At 40.2% G+C, this 25,095-nt stretch overlaps 3 protein-coding genes and 1 pseudogene across 3 annotated transcripts; 3 read left to right on the top strand and 1 right to left on the bottom strand.

Annotated features, from left to right (window-relative positions):
* Nucleotides 1-2,292: 2,292 nt before the first annotated feature.
* Nucleotides 2,293-4,783, top strand: LOC103948884 (intracellular protein transport protein USO1). Its single transcript, XM_009359970.3, has one exon. It carries the CDS (start codon nucleotides 2,485-2,487, stop codon nucleotides 4,657-4,659), a length of 2,175 nt encoding a protein of 724 aa, XP_009358245.2. The 5' UTR covers nucleotides 2,293-2,484; the 3' UTR covers nucleotides 4,660-4,783.
* A 2,111-nt stretch (nucleotides 4,784-6,894) lies between these two features.
* Nucleotides 6,895-8,152, top strand: LOC125470380. The gene is made up of 2 exons (XM_048569340.1): nucleotides 6,895-7,130; nucleotides 7,834-8,152. The coding sequence occupies exons 1-2, from the start codon at nucleotides 6,895-6,897 to the stop codon at nucleotides 8,150-8,152; spliced, it is 555 nt and encodes a 184-aa protein (XP_048425297.1).
* Nucleotides 8,153-9,899: 1,747 nt separating this feature from the next.
* On the top strand, nucleotides 9,900-20,561 carry LOC125470379 (synaptonemal complex protein 1-like). Its single transcript, XM_048569339.1, is given in 11 exon segments — nucleotides 9,900-12,759; nucleotides 13,732-13,809; nucleotides 13,812-13,902; nucleotides 19,355-19,415; nucleotides 19,505-19,579; nucleotides 19,692-19,779; nucleotides 19,979-20,022; nucleotides 20,024-20,041; nucleotides 20,191-20,256; nucleotides 20,350-20,413; nucleotides 20,515-20,561. Coding segments are annotated over 11 exon segments (3,492 nt in total).
* Nucleotides 20,562-20,917: 356 nt separating this feature from the next.
* Nucleotides 20,918-23,404, bottom strand: LOC103945386 (annotated as a pseudogene).
* Between the last annotated feature and the right edge of the window lie 1,691 nt (nucleotides 23,405-25,095).

The raw sequence follows: 25,095 nt of genomic DNA, 5'->3' as shown, positions 1-25,095 counted from the left end.
TAATGTAATTTCACAGGTCCAAAATTTACTGCTTTTTATTGAAGCCTTACCTACAGGTGATGTTAAAATACCTCCAATATTAAAAATAAAATAAATAAAATAAAAACCAAAAACAAAACCTCTCACTCCCCCACGTTCTCTCTCCATCTCTCCTTCTCATTTTCTAAAAACACACAAAATGTGTAGACAAATGCTAGTTATATAAAAATAAAATAGAAAAAATATGTATGAAGAACACACCTAATGAATTTCACTTCAAATTTTTCACACCCCATCATCAAATTTACCTGCAAAACAACAGTTTGAGAGAAAAAAAAAACAAAAAAAACTTCAATCAAACTACATAAAGCTAGTTTTTTTTTTCTCTACTACGAACCTTTTTAAATTGCTATTTCGTTATCTTAGACTCGTCAAAGGGAATATTGAAAGGTAGAAAATTAAAAAAAATAGAGATGAAGAGAAAACAATATCACATCCGAAATAAAAAAGTGAAGAAGAAGGATAAAAATACGAAGGAACAATACAAATGGAGAATATAAAGGAACAAGAAAAATGAAGATGAGAAGAAGAATATGAAGAAAGGAAAACTAACAAAAATGGTTTGAAAACTTTAAGTTTTAACGAAAATGACAAATAAAGGGTAAAGTGAATATTACCATGATTGACTTTTTAGTATAAAAATGTAGTTTTTCGTTAAAGTGAACCGTACTGTGAATTTTTCGTTAAAGTTCCCTATAAAGAAACAAGAAAAATAGAGAGCTATGAAAATGGAGATGAGGAGAAGAATATGAAGCAACAAGAAAAATGGAGATGGGGAGTTTGTGCCGTGAAAGAAGATCAAGAGAAATATGAGGAATATGCGTGTTGGTTATCCTAGAATTAGGGTTATGATAACTGTCATATTTATTTGATTAATAATTAAGAAAAAAGTTAAGAAGATAAATGCTCTTAATGTAAACTATTAAATTTAAAAAAAAAAAAAAGAATAAGTATATATTAGAGGCTCATTTATCCGCCTTTAATAACTAAATTTCGTAGATGTTGATTTTTTTTTCGCCCCTAAAAGTAGTAACATTAATTAGAACACTTATTGTTCTACCTCTGTTACAGTTAATTGAGACAAATATATATTTCTACCCTTAATAAAGATTAATAGGAACAAATTCTTATATCCGCCCTTAATCCACCATCTCTATATAATAGCCTGGACACCTCCAGTTCATAGACTACAATAGTCAGCAGGAACCCACCACCTATGCACATTTTCCACCTGGTCCACCTCCATGCATATCCAGACGCTTTTTCCATCTCCACCTGTGCCCAATGCATGTTAAAGCTTTCTACCCAAACAATACCCACGTGGAAGAACGATATCACCTACACCTGGCCCATGATTGTTTTTCACAAAATCACATAATTACTACCTGCAGATTAACCCTTGATGTAGTACAAGCGTTTACCCTGTGTTTAAATTTTTTCGATACTGTTAAATATTTTTGTGAGAGTATCGAAAAAATTACATGAGATATAAAAAGGGTCAGTTTAAATTTCTTCTCATGTCGAATAAATTCTTTAATTTTATATAAAATTAACAAATCTTTTTTATATTTTCGATATATTAGTTAAATATCGACAAACTGCCTTGTTTCATTTCTTAAGATTTTATTTTAAATTCCATATTTTTAAGCAATTTCTATATTTTTATCTAAAACAATCGATATCGATATCAATATTTTTACAAATTTAATATCGAGTCGCCGAAAAATACACATATTTTAAACGCTGAATCACTTAAAGCAAACGGTAACATATTTTTAGCCTTCAAATTAAATAATCCGTTTAAAAAGTTCGTAACTATACTAAAGAGCAATGATATTCATACGATGTTTTTGTATCACACTTTTATATTATCTTTGGTGGCATTTGATGTCGACAGACACATCATTTGAATTAAATAGATTTTTAAATTTATTTCATTATTTAATAAACTAATAATTAAGAAAAACTAGTTAATTAAATGATAATTGTGTATACGAGAAGTCTTTCTCCTTCATTTACTTGGGTTTCACAAATTTTTCAAATTATGTGGCTGTTTACATCAGATGCGACCTAAGATGGTATAGAAATGTGGTACAAAAATATGGTATGAATAGCATTTAGCTTCCGTAAAAATTCAAACACAATTTAAAGTTCTAAACTTTTACTTGCTTTCCAAGTATCCCAGTCCTCTTCGAGTATAAATTATTGTGGTAACGTATGCGGTTGAAATTAATTACAAATCAAAACAAAAAAAATTAATGGAAACACACGGAATTCCACACCGTACTCTATTTCCTTGCCGAAACGAGACTGCAGTTCGCTGCGCTTGACTATCGCTCTACTCTTCCCACTAACTCTAGGGATTTTGATCAGGCGGTTCCTCACCGCAACGACGCCGGTTTTAGTACGGTTTATGCAGAAGCGGCCGCGGCGGCAGAAGAGACGATGGAGAAGCTAGAATTCGAAGTGAAAGAATCGGAGTTGAAGCAGAAGACTCTGCGCCAGGCGTACGACTGCGTTCAGGCCCAAGCCAAGTCCCTGACCTTCTTTTCCGTGCAGTGGAAGGACCTCGAGGACCACTTGGAGTCCACGCGCCGCTCCGTCGAGGCCCGGTTCCGGGAACTCGAGCACCGCGAGGAGGAAGTCCGAGGCCGCGAGGAGGATTTGGATGCCAGAGAGTCGAATTTCCGCTCGGAGATGGAGGCGAAATCCAACGAATTGCTAGTGCTTCAGAAGTTGATCGAAGCGAGGAAGGACCAGTTGCTGTCGCTCCAGTCGTTGATTCAAGATCACAGCGAAGAGGTTGCTGTTCAGGAGCGGCGGTTGACGGAGGTGGAGGGTTTCGTGTGGGAGAAGGAGGGGGAGTGTGATTTCATCGAGAGGCGCATTGGAGAGAGGACGAGAAAATTGAGTTGGGTGGAGGCGAAGGTGAAACAGGCGGAGGCTAAGGAGCGGGAAGCGGTGGAGGGGTTTGAAGAATTGCTGGACAAGTGCAATGAGGGCATTGAATTGAAAGAGAGGGAGTCGAGAGAGGTTCTGAGGTCGATCGAGGCGCGAAAGGCGGAGTTTGATTCGAGAGGGGAGGAGCTGGAATCAGCGCGAAGGTCGATTGAGGAATGTGAGAGGGAGCTGAAGGCGAAAGAGGAGGAACTCGAATCGAGGGAAGGAATGATTAGGGAAATGGATTTGAAAGAGAGTGATTTGAGTTTGCTTGAGAATGCACTGGAGGAGTGGAGTAGTGAGCTTCAATTGAGAGAGAAGGAGCTTGAAAAATCGAAGCAAGAAGGCGAAAAGTATTTGGATAAAGTCTCCAGGGGACTTCAAGAGAAAGAGATCCAACTGCAAAGGAAGGAAAGCTTACTGCAGAGGAAAGAGAGCCAACTTCAGCAGCAGGCCAGAGAGCTTGCATTGAAGCAGCAGGACTTGATCAAGAAAATCATAGAAGAACACACCGAAACTCTGAAGTCGAAAGAGGGGCAAATCGAAGATCAGGCGAAAGAGATCGAGTTGAAGCAGAAAGAGATTGATTCGATAAAAAAATCCGCTGAAGAACAAACCCAAAACCTGAAACCGAAAGAGAAGCAACTGGAAGACAAGACCAAGGAACTTGAGTTGAAGCAGACGGTATTGGATTCGATCCAAAAATCCAACGAAGAACGCGCCCAATGCCTAAGATCGATACAGAGGCACCTTGATCACCGCTCGAAAGAGCTGGCATTGAAGCATAAGGGATTGGAATCAATAAAAAAATCCACCGAAGAACACACTGAAAACCTGGAATCGAAAGAGAGGCAACTCGGAGACAAGGCCAAAGAGCTTGAACTGAAGCAGAAGGAAATTGATTCAATGAAAAAATCCGCTGAAGAACAAGCCGAAAGCCTGAAATCAAAGGAGAGGCAGCTCGAAGAGCAGGCGACAGAGCTTGCACTGAAGCAGAAAGAGTTGGATTCGATCAAAAAGGCAACTGAAGATCGCACCGAAACCTTGAATTCGAAAGAGAGGGAACTCGATCAGCAGGCGAAAGAGCTTGCACTGAAGCAGAAAGAATTGGATTCGATCGAAAAGGCGATTGAAGATCGCAACCAAACCTTGAATTCGAAAGAAAAGGAACTCGATCACCAGGGGAAAGAGCTTGAAGTGAAGCAGAAAGAATTGGACTCGATCAAAGAATTGGAACCTGTCCTTGACAGCAATGCAGCCGTTCATTCTTCCGCAAGTAATGAATCCAGCGTCGATTGGGATGGTAGAGGTGAGAAACGCAGTACCGCCACGTTTGACTCCGGGTTCCAGCCGCCGCAACAACGCGAAAATAAGTATCCTCGGACATCGGAACCAGCTGTTCCACCCAAGTCAGTGCCAACTTACAACACAGGCTATCATCCGCCATATGAATCAGCCGTGACACACTATCAAGTCCCAAATTACACCCCAGTAGGCTACCCGCAGCCAGGTCCGCCGCCGCCACCTTGGCATTACGAAAATGGGCACTTTGGGCAGTTTGGTATGACTAATTTTGGTCCAAATACGGGAATGCATTATCGGCCGCCATACTTTCCCGGCCCTCCTCCTCCTCCTCCTCCTCCCCCTGTAAGCCATCCTAGATATGTTGGTCCTTTTTAAGGAGAAGCACCAAGTCTGATCTGACTTCGTTGTAAATGCTCTTGACATAGTTTGAATAGTTTGAAATGTATTTTGTATTTTCAACTTTGATGTATGAAAAATAAAGGTGTGGATTTAGGGAGAGATTCTTACATGCAATCGCAGATATATCAATGTGTAATCGAAAGGGTTTGGTAGTTTACAACCAATGTCCCTCATAGTGTTCGATAGCGGTCGATCAAATGAAGTAGGGAGTGTTCAGTTCGCGACGACTGGAGAAACAGAGCGTAGTTCGGTTTAGGTGTGGTCAGTTGACGACGACAGAAGAAAGAAACTAAGACGAACCCGACGCGAGTGGTCATGTTTTTCTTGAAACAAAATTTGGTATCTCTTATGATTACCCGGATTTTCGAGATATGGTGGAGATGTTAAGCCCTAAACTCCTTTTATCCAAAATTTTAACCGAAAATACAAAAAATTCAACGACTTTAGAGATTTACATATAGAACTAAGAACTCGGAGGAGGTGCACTAACAAAGTTCGTTAGTTTGCACTAAGCCGAGGGTGAGAGTTTGAATCTTGGAAGCAGTAGATGTGTGCAATGGCGGATTTAGAATTTGAACATTGAGGGGTTCTAGTGTTAAAGTTTAATTTTTTAAATAGAGACAGACCACGAAGCTTGCAAAAAGAAAATTCAGTTTATTCACTAGGCATTTTGTCAAACATTTGTTGGACTTATTGTAGTCAATCGAACTATGTTGCATACATGTCAATAGTTATTGACATATGCCGAAACAATTTGATAAGTGCTATCGAGAGCATTTGTCGAGTGCTCTCGATGTAACATGCCGAGTGCTACCAAGATATGTCTAGCATGGATTACTTCAAACACTTGATGGACACAAAAGGAACCTAAACCATTTGATAAAAAAGAAGACCTAAACCAAACATTCGAAGAATCTTTAGAAGACCTTCGCATGTATATTTTCCCTTCTGGATGATCATAGAACCATCTTGGTGCCAATGTCCTTTTAAAAAAGTTAAATTTGGTCAAGATGCCTGAATTTTGGATTTTCCCTTCTAGTTATCTTCTTCAGCTTACCTAAGTATTTGATTCCCTTTAAACATAAATTACATTCCTTTTTTTATTTCTTTTGCTGGCGTTTATTTATTTATTTATTTTGACCTTTTGACCTCATTATCTGTTTAATCTTGTTTCCTTTATTTTTCCTACATGCCCTGGGAACACCACTTTCATTTGTTTTCTGCTAATCCTCTTCCCTTTAGGAAACAGTTGCTGGAGAACAATTTAGAAACAATAAAATAACAGAAATATAGAACCGAAATACTTATACTTTATTATTAAAAAATACTTGCAATACAGAATACAATTACACAATAATTATAAAAAATTAAAATGATACTAACTTGAATGAATTGAAGGTAGAGGCTATCGTAAATGCTATGTCCTTCGAAATCGAATAGTATTTCCATCCCACTCGTGTGCTTGTGGTTCTACAATGTGTGCTCGACCAGGATACAACTACCTAATTCTACAACCCGCACTGGATTATAGAACTCTAGCGAATTGCTTTGTGTGTTTACTCTCTGAAAATTTTGTACGAAAGACAAGAAGGAAGAAAAAATGATTTTTGATGGAATTAAGGACTCTAGTTATATAGGCTCTTTCATACCTCTTCAAACACCTTTTGGATGTATCTGAAGCTATACAACCCTTTCCAAAGAGTTGTGACTATTAATCAAAACGTTTTTAATTAATTTAATTAAAAACTTAATTCGAAAATTTTCTATTAATCAAAACGTTTTTAATTAATTTAATTAAAAACTTAATTCGAAAATTAAAATTAATGAATCTGATTAATTTTAAATTCCAAAGCCCTTGTCTTGATTAATTAATATTAATTGTATTTAGGCTATATTATATTCAAGCCTAATCCACACAACCATAAGGCCCAAACCTTCAATCCATTTCCAAATGGTCTAAGTTCTAATTATTAAGAAGAAGGAATAAACCTATATAAAGGCTAGTAAAAAAATATTGTTGACCAATGTGGGACAAGAGGATCTCAAACTCTTACAACAGTTTCTATTCAATCAAGTACGTGAACTTGCCTTAACCATAAAGCACAACCACATTACTTTCTCTTCTCATCCTCTTGTTTCTAGGGTTTTTAGCAGACGTAATCCCTCGCCGGCACGACATTGTTTTTGCTTAGTGCTTATGCAGCAGAGACGATGGAGGACAAGATAGAGTGTGCCTTGAAAGAATCAGAGATGAAACAGTGTCGTTTGAGCAAGGTGTACGGTTGCCTTCACGCCCAAGCAACCTCCATCGCCATGTTTTCAATACAGTGGAAGGAACTCGAGGACCACTTAGAGTCCACCCGCCAGTACATCGAGGCCAGATTCTGGGAGCTCAAGAACCGCGAGGAGGAAGTCAGAGTCCATAACGAGCAGTTGGAAATCAACGAGTCAATGCTCAGTTCGCATATGGAGTCGAAATTCAACGAATTAAGTGTTGGATAAAGACAAATTTATATATGTTAATAATAAATGCGAATAAATATTTTATAAAATATAAACAGAATGCAATAATAATTAAGCAGATAAACAGAAGATCGAGGCTTGCGTACCGCAATGTCTTTGAAACAAAAATTTTATCCCTACTCAGTGCTTGTAGTTCTATGGACTTCCGCTTCACCAGAATTCAACGATCAAGTTAAAATTACAGCATCGGAAAACTTAATTCTGACGAATTTCTTTGTGGTTCTCTCAGTAAGAATGCTTTGGATTGTAAAAGGAGAATTATGTTTTTTTGTGTTCTAAATACCATGCAGATGGATATGTATATATAATATGATTATGCCTATTCGCAATAGGTATGGAGAAGGGATGCCTCTGTTGGGGGACATTGTCTCAGATGGGTGTTTGCTTTCTGTGTTCTTTCACCACACTTCAGACTTTGTCCAAAAGGATGTGTCTATTGGTAAAAAAAAAAAAAATTAATTATATCCGAAAATAATTAATTAAATAATTTAATTATTATTAATTATAAATAATTATCAATTAATCATATATTAATTAATTATTAATAAGCCTTATAAAGTGAGGAAACCTTTTTGTAATGACCAATGTGAGATAAAGAAATTTCTACTCAAAATTTCCAACATTAAGCGTGCTTGAGGAATTGATTGGAGAGAAAGTACAAGAGATTGTAGAGAGTAGGAATAGCTTGCGCTCGCTTGAATTGTTGCTCAAGGAACATAGCAACGAGGTTGATGTTAAAGAGAAGAGATTGGTGGAAGTTGAAAATTTTTTGAGGGAGAAGAAGAGGGAATTGAATGAGATTCTGGGGTCGATTGAGGCGAGTAAGGGGGAGTTTGATTTGAGAGAAAAGGAACTGAAATTGATGCTAAGGTTGATCAAAGAATGTGGCAAAGAGTTGGAAGTTAAAGAGGAGAAGCTTGGTTTGATTCAGGAATTGTTGGGTTGAGTGTTCGAATGAACTCAAATCGAGAGAGGAGTTGATTAAGGAAGTAGATTTGAAGGAGAGAGATGTTTGCTTGCGTGAGAAGGCAATGGAGGAGTGGTCATTTAAGCTTGAACTAAAAGCAATGTTTTAAAAGGCTCGCCTCAAGGCGCCCTCTAAGGTTGGGCTTGAGGGTTGCCGCCTCTGTTTTGAGGGAGTGGGCATAAGGCTTCGCCGAAGCAGCCTAGGCTGCGGTAGGTGCGCCTCAAGGCTTCTTTTTTCTTTTTCTTTTTTTTTTGTTACTCCCAAACCCAAATTTTGGGTAGAGTTTTAACTGCCTCATACCTCTTCCTTGCACTATCATCTCTCTAGTTTTTTTTTTTTTTTTTTTTCTGATTTTTAGTTTTGGTGGTGCTTACTGTGCCATACCGAATCCTGGAATACATTACCCATTGACATGGTTTCGGTGCAAGTTCAGGTGAGATTCTTACGTACAACTGGAATATATCACGTGGTAGTATGTTATCGTCAAAGTTTAAATTTTGTGTGAGCAATGATTATACCTTAAGTATGACATTGAAACACACAGAATTGTGAACATGATTATATTCGAATCCAGAAAGCATTTGATAAGCCTTCAACCCATACAATTTTAAAGTGATTTTATCCTTCAAATTAGTAAACTCAACAAAACCAAGATTGAAAGTATGCTCATCGTAAAATTCAGCAAAGAAATTAACTGAAGCCCGATCGAACTTAAATCGGTGAGAAGTGATATTCAGTCTAGAATACGTGATTTATCTTTAACTACATTATAGTATTGATAAATATATCACTATATACGTGAATATCACGTCGTGCTGTGACGATTGCATCAAAAAATTACTTAATGCCACCAGTCTTTTCTCTTTCGGGTTGGACTTTGATTGAGAAATTTGTGTGATCTGTATCAGTGCAGTGTGGCATAATGTTTCAAGTCATGTGTTAGTATGTGTGGACGCAAGGTTGATTTGTCCTCAACTAGATTATAGTACTGAGAAGTAGATACACTTTAATTATTAGTACATAAGTGAATTACCACGTCTTGTTGTGATGATTACACTGAGAAATTACGTAGTGCCACCATAGTCTTCTCTCTTTCGAGGTTGACTTTGATTGAGAAATTATTGAGTGTATCAATGCAACGCTGGATAACATTCCATGTCACGTGTTATGATGTGTGGACGCAAGGTTGATTTGTCCAAAACAAGATTATAGCATTGATAAATACTTCCACATATTTGATTTTTCAGTATAGATGCTTAGGCTAATTGGCCAAGACATTGTGCCTGCCATACAACAATTTTTTTATTTAAAAAAAGTTGTAGATGCCAATTATTATTCTTTACTTGCAAGTGAAAGTTTTAAGTTCAATTTTGTAGATGGTGATTTCGATATCATATTATTATGACAGACTCATTGTGTAGTTTGCTGGTTAACCCAAGTACATTTATTGGGCATAAGTTACCTTTTTTGTAAGGGATTATTTTCCCTACATGCTCTTGGAACACCAGTTTCCTTTGTTTTCTCCTACTCCTCTTTCCCTACGGAAATAGGACTCCCCTCCCTTCTCTGCCCTACTTAAACCAATACGTGAAGTTGCTTTAACAAGAGAAACAAACCACAACCGCATTCTTTTCGTTCGTTTTCATCCTCCGTTTCTAGGGTTTTGAGCAGACGATTCCCCACCACCGCGACGTCGTTTTCACTTAGGGTTTATGCTGCGGAGACAATGGAGAACATAGAGTCCGATTTGAAAGAATCAGAGTTGAAGCAGTCGACTCTACGCAAAGCGTACGACTGCCTTCACGCCCATGCAACCTCCCTCGCTGTGTTTTCCGTACAGTGGAAGGACCTCGAGGACCAATTCGAGTCCACGCGTCTCTCCATCGAGGCCCAACTCCGGGAACTCGAGCACCGTGAGGAGCAAGTCCGAGCCAAAGCCGAGCAGTTGGAAATCAAAAAGTCGAAGGTCAGCTCGGAGATGGAGTCGAAATCCAACAGTTTGCAGGTACTTCAGAAATTGGTCGACAAAAAAAAGAACCACTTGCTTTCGCTTCAGTCGTTGATTCGAGAACACAGCAATGCGGTGATTGTTCAAGAGAAGAGATTGGTGGAGGTTGAGGGTTTTGTGAGGGAGAAGGAGAGGGAGTGCGATTTGATCAAGAGGCGCGTCGAACAAAGGACGAAAAAATTGAATTCGGTCGAGAGAAGTGTGGAGGACATGGCGTTAAAAGAGAGAGAATTGAGAAAGGTTCTAGGGTCAATGGAGGCCCGTAAGGCGGAGTTCGATTTGAGAGAAGGGGCATTGAAATCGGAGAAAATGGCGATTCAAGAATGTGACAAGGAGTTGAAGGTGAAAGCGGAGAAACTTTGTTTGGAGGAACAAGATATCTGCTTGCGCAGGAAGTCAATGGAGGAGTGGTCATGTAAGCTTGAATTGAAAGAGAAGGAGATTGAATTGAAAGAAAAACGGGTCAAAGAATCGAGAGAAGAAGGCGAAAAGCATTTGGATACACTCTCTCGGGGACTTCAAACGAAAGAGAACAAACTTCGATACCAGGACAGAGAGATTGAATTGAAGCGAAAAGAATTGATTTCGATCAAAAGATCCACTGAAGAACATACCCAAAACCTGAAATTGGAGGAGAGGCGACTTGAAAACCAGGCCAAAGAGCTTGAATTGAAGCAGAAGGAATTGGATTTGATCAAAAAATCCACTGAAGAGCGCACTCAATACCTGAAATCAAAAGAGAGGCAACTTGAAGATCAGGCCAAAGAGCTTGAGTTGAAGCAGAACAAATTTTATTCGATCAGAAAATCCACCGAAGAATATAACCAGAAACTGAAATCGAAAGAGAGGCAACTTGAAGGCCAGATCAAAGAGCTTGAATTGAAGCAGAAAGAATTTGATTGGATTAGAAAAGAAAACACCGAAAATCTGAAATTGAAAGAGAGACAACTTGAAGAGAAGTCCAAAGAGCTTGACTTGAAGCAGCAAAAAATTGAGTCGATCGAAAAATCTATTGAAGAACAGGCCCTAAATCTGAAATTGAAAGAGAGGCAACTTGAAGAGCAGGCCAACGAGCTTGGATTGAAGCAGAAAGAATTTGATTCGATCACAAAATCCACTGAAGAAGACATGGAAAACCTGAACTCGAAAGAGAACACTGGCATTCTTTGTTGTCAAGTGAAGATTGAACAATTGGAACATCTCTCTGTCAACAATGCCATTGTTCCTTCTTCTGCAAGTAATCAATCGAGCATTGATAGGGATGTTAGAGGATTGCAGTTGAATGATCATTTGAAGAGATACAATTTAGTGGGTGGTGACATCTCAGCCATTTTTCATGCGGACCCAGCAAAATTTGTTTTGGATGCATTGCAAGGGTTTTACCCTTCAAAATCCACCGTGGACAACAGCGAGTCTGATTGTGATTTGACTGTGATTAGGAGGAGTTCTATTCATTTGTTAGAGAATTTGAACAGCATCTCACCACATATTAGCCCACATGTGAGAGAAGAAGCAATTAAGTTGGCTGGTGAGTGGAAGGCGAGAGCGGCGAAGGGGGCAGAGAATTGCTTGGAGGTTTTGAGTTTTATGAGGCTCGTTACTGCATACGAAATCACCTCTGCTTATGATACAAAGGAGCTTCAAAGTCTTATCCCTGATATGATTCAAAGGCTTATCGAAAAGAAGCTATTCATTGAAGCTGTTAGATGGATTTGTATGTTCAAGTTAACTGACATGTTCCCCCCAGTACCGCTATTGGAAAAATTTGTGGAGAATACAAAGAGGTTTTGCAGGAAAGTTGGCAAGGGAAAGAAATCACTCGACGAAAAGGATAAGGTTATCAATGACCAGATAGCTGATCTTAGAGCAGTGATTGAATGCATCAAAGATTGCGACCTAGAGGCCATGTACCCTTTCAGGTGTATCAAATCACGAATAGCTTCACTGGAATCGAAGGAGAGCCAGATTGAAGACAAGGCCAGAGATCTTAAATCAAAGCAGAAAGAATTTATTTTGATAAAAAAATCGCTTGAAGAACAAGCTCGAAAGCTGAAATCAAAAGAGAGGCAACTTGAATTTCAAGCCAAAGAGCTTGAATTGAAGCGGAAAGAGTTTGATTCGAGCAAAAAATCTACTGAGGAACACATCCAAAACCTGCAATCAAAGGAGAATTACAGTATTCCTCATTCTCAAGTGAAGATGCAGCAATTAGATTGTATCCCTGCCAACAATGTCGTTGTTCCTTCTTTTGCAAGTAATCAACCCAGCATCAATTGGGATGGTAGAGGTCACAAACGAAGTACCCCTACTTATGACCCGGGGTTTCAACCGCAACAACAGCGCGCAAATAAGTATCCTCGGACATCCGAATCAGCTGTTCCACCCTATCCAGTGCAAAATTTCAACCCAGGCTTTCGGCAGCCAAGGCCGCCGTTATATTGGCAGCACCACGGGCAGTTTGGTATGGCTACCAACAACTGTGAAATTGGTGCTTATTCCGGCACCGGTTTTGGTGCCATTCCGACTCCCGGAGTACATTACTCGCAGCCATACCGGCCCACCCCTCTTTGGAACAGTGGTCCTTTTGAACCTGTCTGAACCTGCTACAGTGCGGATTATGTAATACCATTCTTTTGTCCCCCCATTTTTTTTAGGAAGAGACTTTGGTAGGTTGCAAGCCTGATTTCTTCTACTTAAGTTTCACTACTTCTATTTATGAGAAACACTTTATTTTTAATTACACTAGTTTTTCAAAATCTTCTAAGCTATTATACCTTTTTTTTTTTTAACAAACAATATTACCGAAAAGGAGAGGGGGTGGGCATAGTCTCGCAATGGGCTAGCAATAACATGGTTCAAACTCGCATTTGGCGAAAATCGAACCGAAGACCTCTCACTTATAAGTGAAGAGGAATACTACTAGATTGTAGTACTATATTATTGTAACTTTGTGAGGAGTTTCTTGACCCTCCAAGGTGAGGGCAATTTGCTTGATACGAAATGTCACAATGACAGTATACGCATCCCAAAATTCAACCGAAAAAAAATCATAATCAAGTACAAGTTATAATGCGTAGAACTATTCTAAGAGTCATCTTGAAAGTATATTCAAAATAATTAAAAAGGTTTTTAGATCACTAAAAACGCTTTTTATCATGTTTAAAAAACACTTGACGTGCTTCCGTAAAAGCACACATCATTTTTATTTAAATTTTTGAGGTGCTTGTAATATGTTTACATATCCAAAATTGATTTTAAAATGAAAATATTGTTACACAAAGCATATTTGAAACAAGATATATCATTAGCTTAAAACGACGAGGAAAAGGTTATCATTCACCAACAATCTATTTGCACTGCAGAGTATTAGGTTAAATACACAATCTCTCTCTCTCTCTCTCTCTCTCTCTCTCTCTCTCTCTCTCTCTCTCTCTCTCTCTCTCTCTCTCTCAATTTCTACACAATGCGCCATCAAGCTTTTCTTCTTCACCAACAATCACGAACAGGCCGAGCCTTTTGGCGGTCTCGGGCTGACATGTGCATGGTTCAGGTCGGTTGGTAATATTTGCCAAAAAAGAGGCTGACAACAGACCCACATTGGAGGTGGTGTTTGAGCCATTGGAGGAGGTCAGAAGGAGCTCCTTCTGGTCCCCACTGTCCCTCATGCGTCTCTTGCTCGCCAAAAATATTCTGACCAATCAGAAGCTCCCATTTTTATATAGTCTTTTTTCTGATCTTAATGTTCATTGGAAATGTTGATTTCTTGACTATTTTCTAACCCCTTTGTTTTCACAAAAGATTGAGGTTTTTCGAATGACGAAATATACACAAATAGAACTAGTTATAAACTACAATAATTTAACAAAGAAAATGATTCAAACTTAGGTGCATATATGAAGTGGTACACTACCGTAACTAATCGGTCTAGCCCATGTTTGCGTAAAGGTGAAATTTTTTAAGTCACAATGGAACTAAGAACACTAAACACACAATAACTATTAAACTTGGATCCAATCTATATTTTGAATAATGATCTGCTGCAATTGCAGCAGAGTTTTATACACAGTTTACTACACATGCATGCAAATAAACAAAACAACTGGAAGTGGCATCCTTGCTGTCTATGAAACATCAGTCAGTATACACATGCAGTGGCCTTGCTATCCACTATGCATGTGTCCTTGTTGTTTAGAATAATCATACATCCTTAACGTGGGAACCATATTCCAATCTGTAAAGCACAGTGGAATCTGTAAAGCACAGTGCACTGCATGTGGAGCATCTTTAACACTCCCCCTCAAGTCGGAGCGTGAATGTCAATGACGCCTAACTTGCCTAGATGCGTTTGAAAAATAGGCGCACGCAATGGCTTAGTAAACAAGCCTGCGACTTGTTCTCCCGTTTCGACATAGGAAGTTTTAATTTCTCCCCTTTCAACCCTCTCACGAACAGTGTGGCAATCGATCTCAATATGCTTTGTGCGTTCATGATACACAGGATTTGCAGCTATGTGTAAAGCCGCTTGGTTGTCACAAAATAACTTTGCCGGTTGGGAATGCTCAACACGTAAATCTTTCAACAAATATCGCAGCCAACTTAATTCACAAGTAGCTACAGCCATGGATCGATACTCCGCTTCAGCAGAGGAACGAGCTATTGTAACTTGTTTCTTGCTTTTCCAGGACACAAGTGACTTTCCAAGGAAGATACAATAACCCGTCACTGATCGACGGGTAATGGGGCAACGTGCCCAATCTGCATCACAGTAACCGATTAAATGTAATTCACTTTGGGAAGAGAACATTAAGCCTTGTCCGGGTGCTTCTTTCAGATATTGGAGAAGGCGATGTGCTGCCTTAAGATGGTGAAGTTTGGGTTCTTGCATGAACTGACTGAGATTATTTACTGCATACGTAACATCTGGCCTTGTAATGGTGAGATAGATCAGTTTACCAACCAAACGTCGATATCGAGTCGGGTCCTTGAGAGCATCACTACCCGTTGTTGTCAACACTAAATCAGGTTCCATGGGTACCTTGGCAGGTCTTACTCCAAGCAAACCAGCTTCCTCCAATATATCCAAGGTATATTTACGTTGGCAAATGGAGATCCCAGCCTTAGACCGTGCAACTTCGACACCAAGAAAATATTTTAATGGTCCGAGATCTTTAATTCGGAAACAACCACTAAGAAACTTCTTGAGTCGATTAATGGCTTCCTCATCATTTCCTGCAATGATCATGTCATCAACGTAGAGTAATACCACAGTAATAGATTGTCCACATACCTGAGTGAATAACGAGTAATCCGCACAGGACTGTTGGGAGCCAATTTCTTGAATGGCAGATGAAAAACGTTGGAACCAACTGCGAGAAGCTTGCTTGAGTCCGTATAACGATTTGTGGAGTCAACAAACCATGGTCTCCCCCTGTTGACGATATCCAGGAGGCGGTATCATATAAACTTCTTCATGCAATACACCGTGAAGGAAAGCATTTTGGACATCCATTTGATGAAGAGACCAGCTGCGAACAGCAACAACAGTCAAGAGACAGCGGACAGTAATGAGTTTAGCAACTGGAGCAAACGTCTCTTTGTAATCAATCCCTTCGCGCTGCGTGAACCCTTTGGCGACAAGGCGGGCCTTGTAGCGTTCGATGGTACCATCAGAATGGTACTTGATTTTGAAGACCCATTTACAGCCAATGGGTCGTTGGTGAGGAGGGAGGGGAACCATAGTCCAGGTGTGATTGGCTTCAAGGGCTTCAATCTCAGAGTTCATGGCTGCAAGCCAGTGAGGGTCATGACGGGCCTGCTCATAAGAGGCTGGTTTAACCAAGTGAGAGATGTTGTGGACAAAAGAGCAGTGAGCAGGAAAGAGATGGGAGTAAGAAACATACCGTTGAAGGGGGTATCGGGTGCCGGACATGGTGGAAAGGATGACGCTGCGCTGAAGCAAAGCAGTATGATGTGTCTGGTAGTCACAAAAATGGGCAGGTGGGTGTTTAATGCGGTCGGAGCGGCGAAGAGAAGGAGGTTGTGAAGGTGAGGGAGGGATGTCTGGCGAGGGAGGGATGTCTGGGGGTGAAGGAGTGATATCGGCAGTGAGAAGGAGGTCAGGAGTTGGAAGGGGTTGAGTTGAGAGGAGTGCAGGAGTGGGATCGTCATGAGGGATAGGTAAGACAGGGAAGTCGAGGTCTTTTTCTAGTGGTGAGGTAGCAAGGGGGAAAATATGCTCATGAAAGATGACATCACGAGAGGAAAAAACGCGTTTGCTATCAAGGTCATAAACACGGTAGCCCTTTTGGCCAAGGGGATAACCCAGGAAGAGGCAGCGACGAGCACGAGCATCAAATTTGTGGGAGGGGGTAAGGTTGGTGGCATAACATAAACACCCAAAAACCCGGAGATGAGAGTATGTAGGTAGTGTCCCATGCAAGAGTTCATAGGGAGATTTGTGGGAAAGTAAGGGTGCTGGAAGGCGATTGATAAGGTAACATGCAGTTTGTATACTCTCCCCCCAGAATTTTAAGGGTAGGTTAGCTTGAAATCGTAAAGCACGGGCAACGTTCAAAAGATGGCGATGTTTGCGTTCAACTACCCCGTTTTGTTGAGGGATGTGTGCACAGGTGTGTTGAAAAAGGGTGCCATGAGTGTCTAAAAACGAACGCATAGATACAAATTCTCCCCCATTGTCTGCACGAAGGGTTTTAATGTCACGATGAAACTGGGTTTTAACCCAAGAAAAGAACGAGTGCAACAAGGTTTGTGTATCTGATTTAAATCGCATAAGATGAACCCATGTGAAACGGGTAAAGTCATCTACAATGGTGAGGAAGTAACGTGCCCCAGAGTGTGTATGGATTTTATGTGGCCCCCAAATATCACAGTGGATCAAATCAAAAGGAGCAACTGATTTTATTGAACTGGAAACAAAAGATGAACAAGTTTGTTTTGCTAAAGGACAAACATCACAAACATGTGTAGAATCAAAGATAATTTCTGGGATAATCTGGGATAAAGAGTGAAGGGGAGCCGAGGATGGGTGCCCAAGACGTTGATGCCAAAGTGCCGAGGTACGTTTGACATGGTGAGCAAGATGAGGGTTTTGTGTTGGAGTGAGGTAGTAAAGTCCATTAAACTACTTGCCCAGGCCAATCATCCTCTTCGTAGCCATGTCCTGCACAACACAAAAACCTGGGTAAAATATCACAATGCACTTCAATGCCCAGGTCAACTTACTCACAGATAACAAATTCACATGAAATTGTGGCACATGTAAAACTCCATCAAGAGTTATCTCGGGGGACAATTTAATGGACCCAATGGTTTCAATCGCAGCCTGTCCGCCATTTGGTAAACCAACAAAATCATGTTGGGTTTTAGTGTGATTATGGCTGAGTGATAAGTGAGAAACATGATCTGTGGCCCCACTATCCACGATCCAATACAATGTTGGATCATAATGTGCAAAATTGCAGTTGGGTGTATAGATACCTGTTGCATGTGCAAGGGGCAGATCAGTACCATTCTTATTGCGAAGGAGAGCCATGAGTTGGTTGTACTCCTCAGTTGTGAACGTTGCATCAAATTTGTTGGAGGTTGTTGCTTTGGTAGCTGGCGACGGTAATGCTTCAACATTGTTGGAAGTTAGAGGTGCACGTCTATTTCTGGGCTGCACATTCTTCCCGTGCCATTTGTGTCCTTCAGGGAATCCAATAAGGAAAAAACAACGTTCGACTGGATGTCCTCCGTCACAGTAGCTGCATTTGAATATCTTCCGTGAATTAGGGTTGTTGGCACCATAGCCTCGTTTTGGTGCTGTCGAATGACTGGTTTGCATTGCATGGGCGATAGGTTCACGTCGATTTACCACATCCAATTGGCGTTCATGTTGAAGAACCAATCCATGGACTCGTCGTGTATCTGGAAGTGGGCTCATCATTAAGATAGAAACTCGTATGATTGAGTAACTCTCGTTCAGACCCATTAAGAACTGCATGGCTTTCTCTTTTTCTTCCCTGCTGCATGTGCCTTGGATCCCTCGCATTCACAGGCAATGGGCCCATGATATGATGCTAATTCATCCCAGAGAGTTTTCAATTTTGTGTAATAATCTGAAACAGATAGCTGTCCTTGTCGGTGTTCGGCAATTTCTTGTCGAATTTGATAAATCCTGGAATCCTTTCCTTGCGAGAAACGATCCTCAAGATCTCTCCATGCTGCTGATGCAGTTTTGCAGTAAAGTATACTGTGGGCAATGTTGCCCTGCACGGATTGCCAAATCTAGGACAAGACCATGTCATTGCATCTCTGCCAAATTGGATACTTGGCATCAGTGGTTGCGGGATTCTTGATTGATCCATCAATGAACCCTAGTTTGTTTTTGGCGCTGAGGGCGATTCGCATAGAACGGCTCCACTGTCCATAGTTGTGTCCATCAAGAAGTTGTGAGACTAAGACAAGACTTGGTGAGTCTGAATGATGCAGAATGAGAGGATCAGATACATGGGGTATCGTCTCAGTTGGTCTTTCGTCGCCCATGGTGGCTATGTTTAATGAAGATGGACTGGTTGTGTTTGTGGTGGAAGCAGAATGAGCTTTCTAGAGTCACCAAGATCGGTGCTCTGATACCATGTTAAACTTGTATCCAATCTATATTTTGAATAATGATCTGCTGCAATTGCAGCAGAGTTTTATACACAGTTTACTACACACGCATGCAAATAAACAAAACAACTGGAAGTGGCATCCTTGCTGTCTATGAAACATCAGTCAGTATACACATGCAGTGGCCTTGCTGTCCACTATGCATGTGTCCTTGTTGTTTAGAATAATCATACATCCTTAACGTGGGAACCATATTCCAATCTGTAAAGCACAGTGGAATCTGTAAAGCACAGTGCACTGCATGTGGAGCATCTTTAACAATAACTGTACATAAAATAAGCCACAATTAGAGCCCTTATTTATTGTCTAATTAATGTCACCTATTTTATGTTTGACTAAGAATTTCTAATTGGTTCGATTTGTGCATATATCATTTTATGTCTTTCTCATATATAAATTTATATCAATTCTACTTTTGTTTTTGTTTGATTTTGGTTAGTAGATCCAAATATGTATGCAAAGTTCTGACCAGTTTCATACCAAAATTTTGTTCTCTGAATTAGTGTGGAATACAATGTCTCCTATGTGTACCACGCCATGTGTGCCTACTTTGACAGAGACAATGTTAGGGACTTGCCAAGTAATTACTCTTTCTAAACCTGATTTTTTTTGCCGAAATCTGATGATATTTTCGGATCTATTCGTTATTTAAGTTCAAGAAAACTTGCAGATTTTTCAAAGAATCAAGTGAAGAAAGGCAGCATGCTGAAAAACTTACGGAATACCAGGTTTTCTGCTATACATTTCATACTTTCTCCATTTGAGATTCCAATATCATTTTCTTCTGTTTCCATTGGTTCTATATATCGATCTCTAAGTCTGTATTCCGATGAGTATCAGACCAAACGCGGAGGGAAAGTTAAGCTACCGTCCATGCGAATTCCCGTCTCCGAGTTTGGTCATGTCGAAAAGGGTGATGCATTGTATGGTAAGTTCTTTTCAAGTTTAGTAATGTTTCACTCTCTCATTTTCTCTTTAAGTACTCCTCCTCTTGTTTCCGTCCGTAATTTTATTTTATTCAATCCAACTGCTAAGAAGAAAAAAAGAATGAGCACGAAAGAAAAAGGGGAGTTCGGAAATCACTTCCTTTTATCACTTCTTACCATGTTTTCCTTTGTTTTCCCCAGCAATGGAGCTTACACTGGCCTTGGAAAAGATGAACAATGAGAAGCCTTCTAAATTTACACAAAGTAAGTAACTTTGCAATTTCATTTTACTTTAAACGCCATTATTCTTTTGTTTAAACTTTAAAGTACATATTTTTTTTCCAAATTAGCTGCTTTATCTGTCGATCAATTCAAATTAAGACTATCTGTGAAACTGTTAAATATTATTACAGATAGCAAACGAAGACAATGATGTGCAACTGGTGGATTTTCTGGAGAGTAACTATTTGACTGAGCAGGTATGCAACTTCGATACGATCTCTTTCGTTTTCCTTTCTCATTCTTTGGCAAGATTTTGACGAAGATCGAAGAACTGAATTCGGGTAATTTAGGTGGAAGCCATATAGAAAATGTCCGAGTATGTAGCTCAGTTGAGAAGGATTGGCGCCGGACATGGTAATGGCTGATCGATTAACAGCATCTTTTGAGAAAATTTTACGACATGTGAACAAATTTTGCAATGAACTCAAAGTGGCTTATTGTTTTGTTAATTTGTAGGTGTTGGCACTTTGATCAGATGCTCCTCAATGGCAATGCTGCATGACAAAAGAAGCACGACGTCGTTTCTCTCTACAGAGATTTTATGCCAAATATTGCACCTCATATTCTCTCTTTGTACTTCATAAATTTTCCTCTCTGAGAATACTATTTTAGGATGGATCTTCCATTTTCGTTTTAGACCTTTCAAAAATCTATGAATTTAGGTTCGTAATCTAACAACATAAGCATCTTATTATCTAACGTAACAATCTCAAAAACTATATTATGGATAATAGTCATAACCCAAGGCCGCAAAACGAAAGAAAATAAAATCCCGAGTATAAGCTGAAGGGAGTCGAACTGCTTAACTAAGTACCATTCTAAAACTATAGGAACAACAATCTATAGTTGCCATATTGTTTATGCAGTAGCAGCTATTTGGGTGGCTGCTCGTCGCTTCTTTGCCTCTTCAATGATGCTTAGCTTGATGCCCTTGTCCTTGGGAAGCGACACCCACGGCTTTGTACTCTTGCCGATGGTGAACACATTACCAAGACGGGTTGCAAACTCATGACCGAGGGCACGTGGATAGTTTCAAAGCTTCCCTCATGCTTCTCCCTGTTCTTAATGACTCCAACACGTCCCCTATTCCTTCCGCCAGTAACCATGACAACATTACCAACATCAAACTTAGTGAAGTCAGTGATTTTGTAGGTCTCTAAGTCCAGCTTGATAGCGTCATTGGCCTTGATGAGGGGGTCAGGGTATGTGACATCCCACATCGTCCAGGGGTGTGATCCTTAAATGTATATTCTCATCCTTACCTAGCACGAGGTCTTTTGGGAGCTCACTGGCTTCGAGTTCCATAGGAACTCCGAAGTTAAGCGAGAAGGCACGAGGTCTTTTGGGAGCTCACTGGCTTCGAGTTCCATAGGAACTCCGAAGTTAAGCGAGAAGGGGGCTAGAGCAATCCCATGATGGGTGACCCACTGGGAAGTTGCTCGTGAGTTCCCAAAAACAAAACCGTGAGGGAATGGTAAGCCCAAAGCAGACAATATCGTGCTACGGTGGTGGAGCGGGCCAGGGAAATGATCCGTCTCGGGCCGGGATGTGACAATTTGGTATCAGAGCCTAACCCTGACCGCGTGTGTGCTGACAAGGACGTCGGGCCCTTAAGGAGGGTGGATTGTGACATCTCACATCGTCCAGGGGTGTGATCCTTAAATGTATATTCTCATCCCTACCTAGCACGAGGCCTTTTGAGAGCTCACTGGCTTCGGGTTCCGTAGGAACTCCGAAGTTAAGCGAGAAGGGGGCTAGAGCAATTCCATGATGGGTGACCCACTGGGAAGTTGCTCGTAAGTTCCCAAAAACAAAACCGTGAGGGAATGGTAAGCCCAAAGCGGACAATATCGTGCTACAGTGGTGGAGCGGGCCCGGGAAGTGATCCACCCTGGGCCGGGATGTGACAGGGTAGCGAATAGTGAGTCCATCAAAAGCAACTTCCCAAAAACAAAACCGTGAGGGAATGGTAAGCCCAAAGCAGACAATATCGTGCTACGGTGGTGGAGTGGGCCCGTGAAGTGATCCGCCTCGGGCCGGGATGTGACAGGGTAGTGAATAGTGCGTCCATCAAAAGTTTTAAGATAGGGGATGGCCTTCTTCCCAAACTGCACTGATCGAACCTTGCAGAGCTTGAACTGCTCAGGGAATTTATAATACAAAGTCAAATAGTTAATTATCTAGCCAAAAGTAGACGACGAAACTGAGCTAGAAATATTTCAGAAAGTACTCTTTGGCTCTTAGCCACAAACACTGTCAACACGCAAAAGCAGAATAAACATAAAACTAAAGAACCTATATTACAAGGAACGTTTAAAACTAAAAATAAAACTAACATGAAAGGTAAAAAAACTCGTATTCGTAGTTTAAGCTAACCGAAACACTAATACACTTTGTAGCATTATGATATTACCAGAAATGAATATTAAAGCTGAATAGACAAACAAAAATACAAAAAGGGCCATATGAAGTTCTCTTCCTGCTAAAATATAAGATGTTTTCTACTGCACACAAGATGTAAGCTGTAACATATGTCATTTTACCAGCAATATATCCAAAACTAAGTTACCTACTAAACATTTCGGACAAACATGTTAGGTGAGATCTGTTAATTAACAAAATGACACTACAGTATAAAAACACGATGCACAATGGCAACATTCTAAACAAGTACTAACAAAAGTACATTCACAAAACTAGAAAGCAATGATGTACAACATTCTAAACCGACCCTTGGTGTCAAAGAGCATACGGAAATTCTCATTTGTTTTCGGGATCAAAACAACGTCTGTAGACAAATAACATAGCTTTAAGGATTTCTAAGCATCACAGATACATTGCAAAAAAATCATTCAGAAAAATAAGGAATTGGAACTAAATTTAGTGAAATTGTTGAGAACATACCCATAAAGCCAGAAGGGTAAGTCTTGTCGATCCTGACCTTTCCGTCAACCAAAACATGGCGCTGCATGAGAATCAAAACGACTTCATGGTATGTGAGTGCATATTTCAACCTGCTCCTCAGAATAAGAGCTAGGGGAAGGCGCTCCTTGGCTTTGTGGGGGCCCAGATGATGGCTTGGGGGCCTAAACACACACATGTGAAACCAAAGTTCCGTTAAACCCCAATCAAAATAAGGCAAAAATTGTAGATTTAATGAAAAAAATTATTTTTTTTTTTGAAGAGATTAATGAAAAAAAAATTATTAAATCCCAATAACAATGAGGGACAAGATTGCAGGTTTAATGAAAATTTCTTCATTTTTTAAAAATTTGCGGAAGAGGGTTTTACGGTTTTACTTACAAAAGCACCACCAAGCTTGTCGAGCATCCAATGCTTTGGGGCATTGAGCCGCTTCAAATGCTCCTTCAGTCCTCTAGCAAATTCAACATAAAACCAACAGTTATACACACAACAGAGATCTCTAGAGAGAGAAAGTAGAGGAGAGCGATAGAGATAGTATAACATCCCACATCAACAAACGGAATGGGGGTGATGTGTCTTATATGTACATGTCCACCTTCCTATAGCACGAGGCCTTTTGGGAACTCACTAGCTTCGGGTTTCATCGGAATTTCGAAGTTAAGCAAGTTCGGGTGAAAGCAATCCTAGGATGGGTGCCCCACTGGGAAGTTCTTGCATGAGTTCCCAGAAACAAAACCGTGAGGGTGTGGCCGGGGCCCAATGCGGACAATATCGTGCTATGGTGGAGTCGAGACTGTGATGTGACAAAATGGTATCAAAGTCACTCTGCCGTTCAATGCGAGTGTGTCGACGAGGACTTCAAAACCGTGAGGGTGTGACCGGGGCTCAATGCGGACAATATCATGCTACGGCGGAGTCGAGACTGTGATGTGACAAAATGCTATCAAAGCCACTCTGCCGTTCGGTGCGAGTGTGCCGACGAGGACTTCGGGCCTTTAAGGGGGGTGGATTGTAACATCCCACATCAACCAACGGAGAGGGGGTGATGTGCCTTATATGTACATGCCCACCTCCCTATAGCACAAAGTCTTTTGGGAACTCACTAGCTTCGGGTTCCATCGAAACTCCGAAGTTAAGTGAGTTCGGGCGAGAGCAATCCTAGGATGGGTGACCCACTGAGAAGTTCTCGCGTCAGTTCCTAGAAACAAAACTGTGATGGGGCCCAAAGCGGACAATATTATGTTACGGCGGAGTCAAGATTGGGATTTGATAGAATAAATATATAGTAAAACAGTTATCAATATACAAACCCCTAGGTTTTATGAAAACACATATAGCATGATAAAAATAGGTTTTCCAAAACCTAGAATGTCGTGCAATGTCTCAAATCATAACTCATATATATCGTAATCACTAGTGAATGTCCAATATCTCTCCAAGCCCCATGCCGGCTCCCCGTCCTGTGATAATATCCAGAGGAAAAACACTTCAGGCCCTATGCCAACACCATAACTGTCGCCCAGGACGAACCGGAATCTATCCCTTCGTCTCGTAGCGGAATTGGGACCACTAGGTAAGTACAAAACCATTGAACATACATATATATTGAAAAGCAACTTCATAGTATAAAGTCCTCCATCACCTATACTATAAAGAGGTGTTCTAAACATGTTCTAAATATTATATCGTCATCCATCATATATTCTATAAGAACACAGGTTATAGGAAAAATGGTAATAATTTTTAATAGCCTCAATAAGCATGTTATCTCAAAACGTTTCATAGAACATAATTATTAAATCATGCTTTTTCATGTATGCATTTCTACTATTAAAACATGCATTTTTAGAAGGGGTCCACTCATGTTTGTTTTGCGCCCCCTTAAGGACTTAGAATCAAGGCATACAATCCCAACATCAAGGCACTTCTGCATCAGTATCTTCGAGTCCTCTCAGTGTAGGACCTATCCTCTTTCCTTTGTTCATTCAATTTTTATATTATTTCTTTTAGTATTCTAGTTAGTTGAATGCATATTCATTATTATTTTATAGTTATAAGTATCTATCCCTTGTTTTCAGCATTTGCACTCAATAAGTGGCTTTCATCACCCT

Source organism: the organism of the source record quoted next, unplaced genomic scaffold (assembly GCF_019419815.1).
Source record: "Pyrus x bretschneideri cultivar Hongxiangsu unplaced genomic scaffold, Pyrus_bretschneideri_v1 Contig5, whole genome shotgun sequence".
Classification (NCBI taxonomy): Eukaryota; Viridiplantae; Streptophyta; class Magnoliopsida; order Rosales; family Rosaceae; genus Pyrus; species Pyrus x bretschneideri.
The sequence above is the reverse complement of the archived record's forward strand: the minus strand, read 5'-3'. Positions and strand labels throughout refer to the sequence as shown.

Bases quoted from the DNA above. Each gene is read 5' to 3' on its own strand.
- LOC103948884 (XM_009359970.3), top strand. From the start codon at position 2,485: ATGGAGAAGCTAGAATTCGAAGTGAAAGAATCGGAGTTGAAGCAGAAG.
- LOC125470380 (XM_048569340.1), top strand. From the start codon at position 6,895: ATGGAGGACAAGATAGAGTGTGCCTTGAAAGAATCAGAGATGAAACAG. The intron at 7,131-7,833 runs GTCAATGCTCAG...TCCAACATTAAG, and splicing joins GAGCAGTTGGAAATCAACGA to CGTGCTTGAGGAATTGATTG.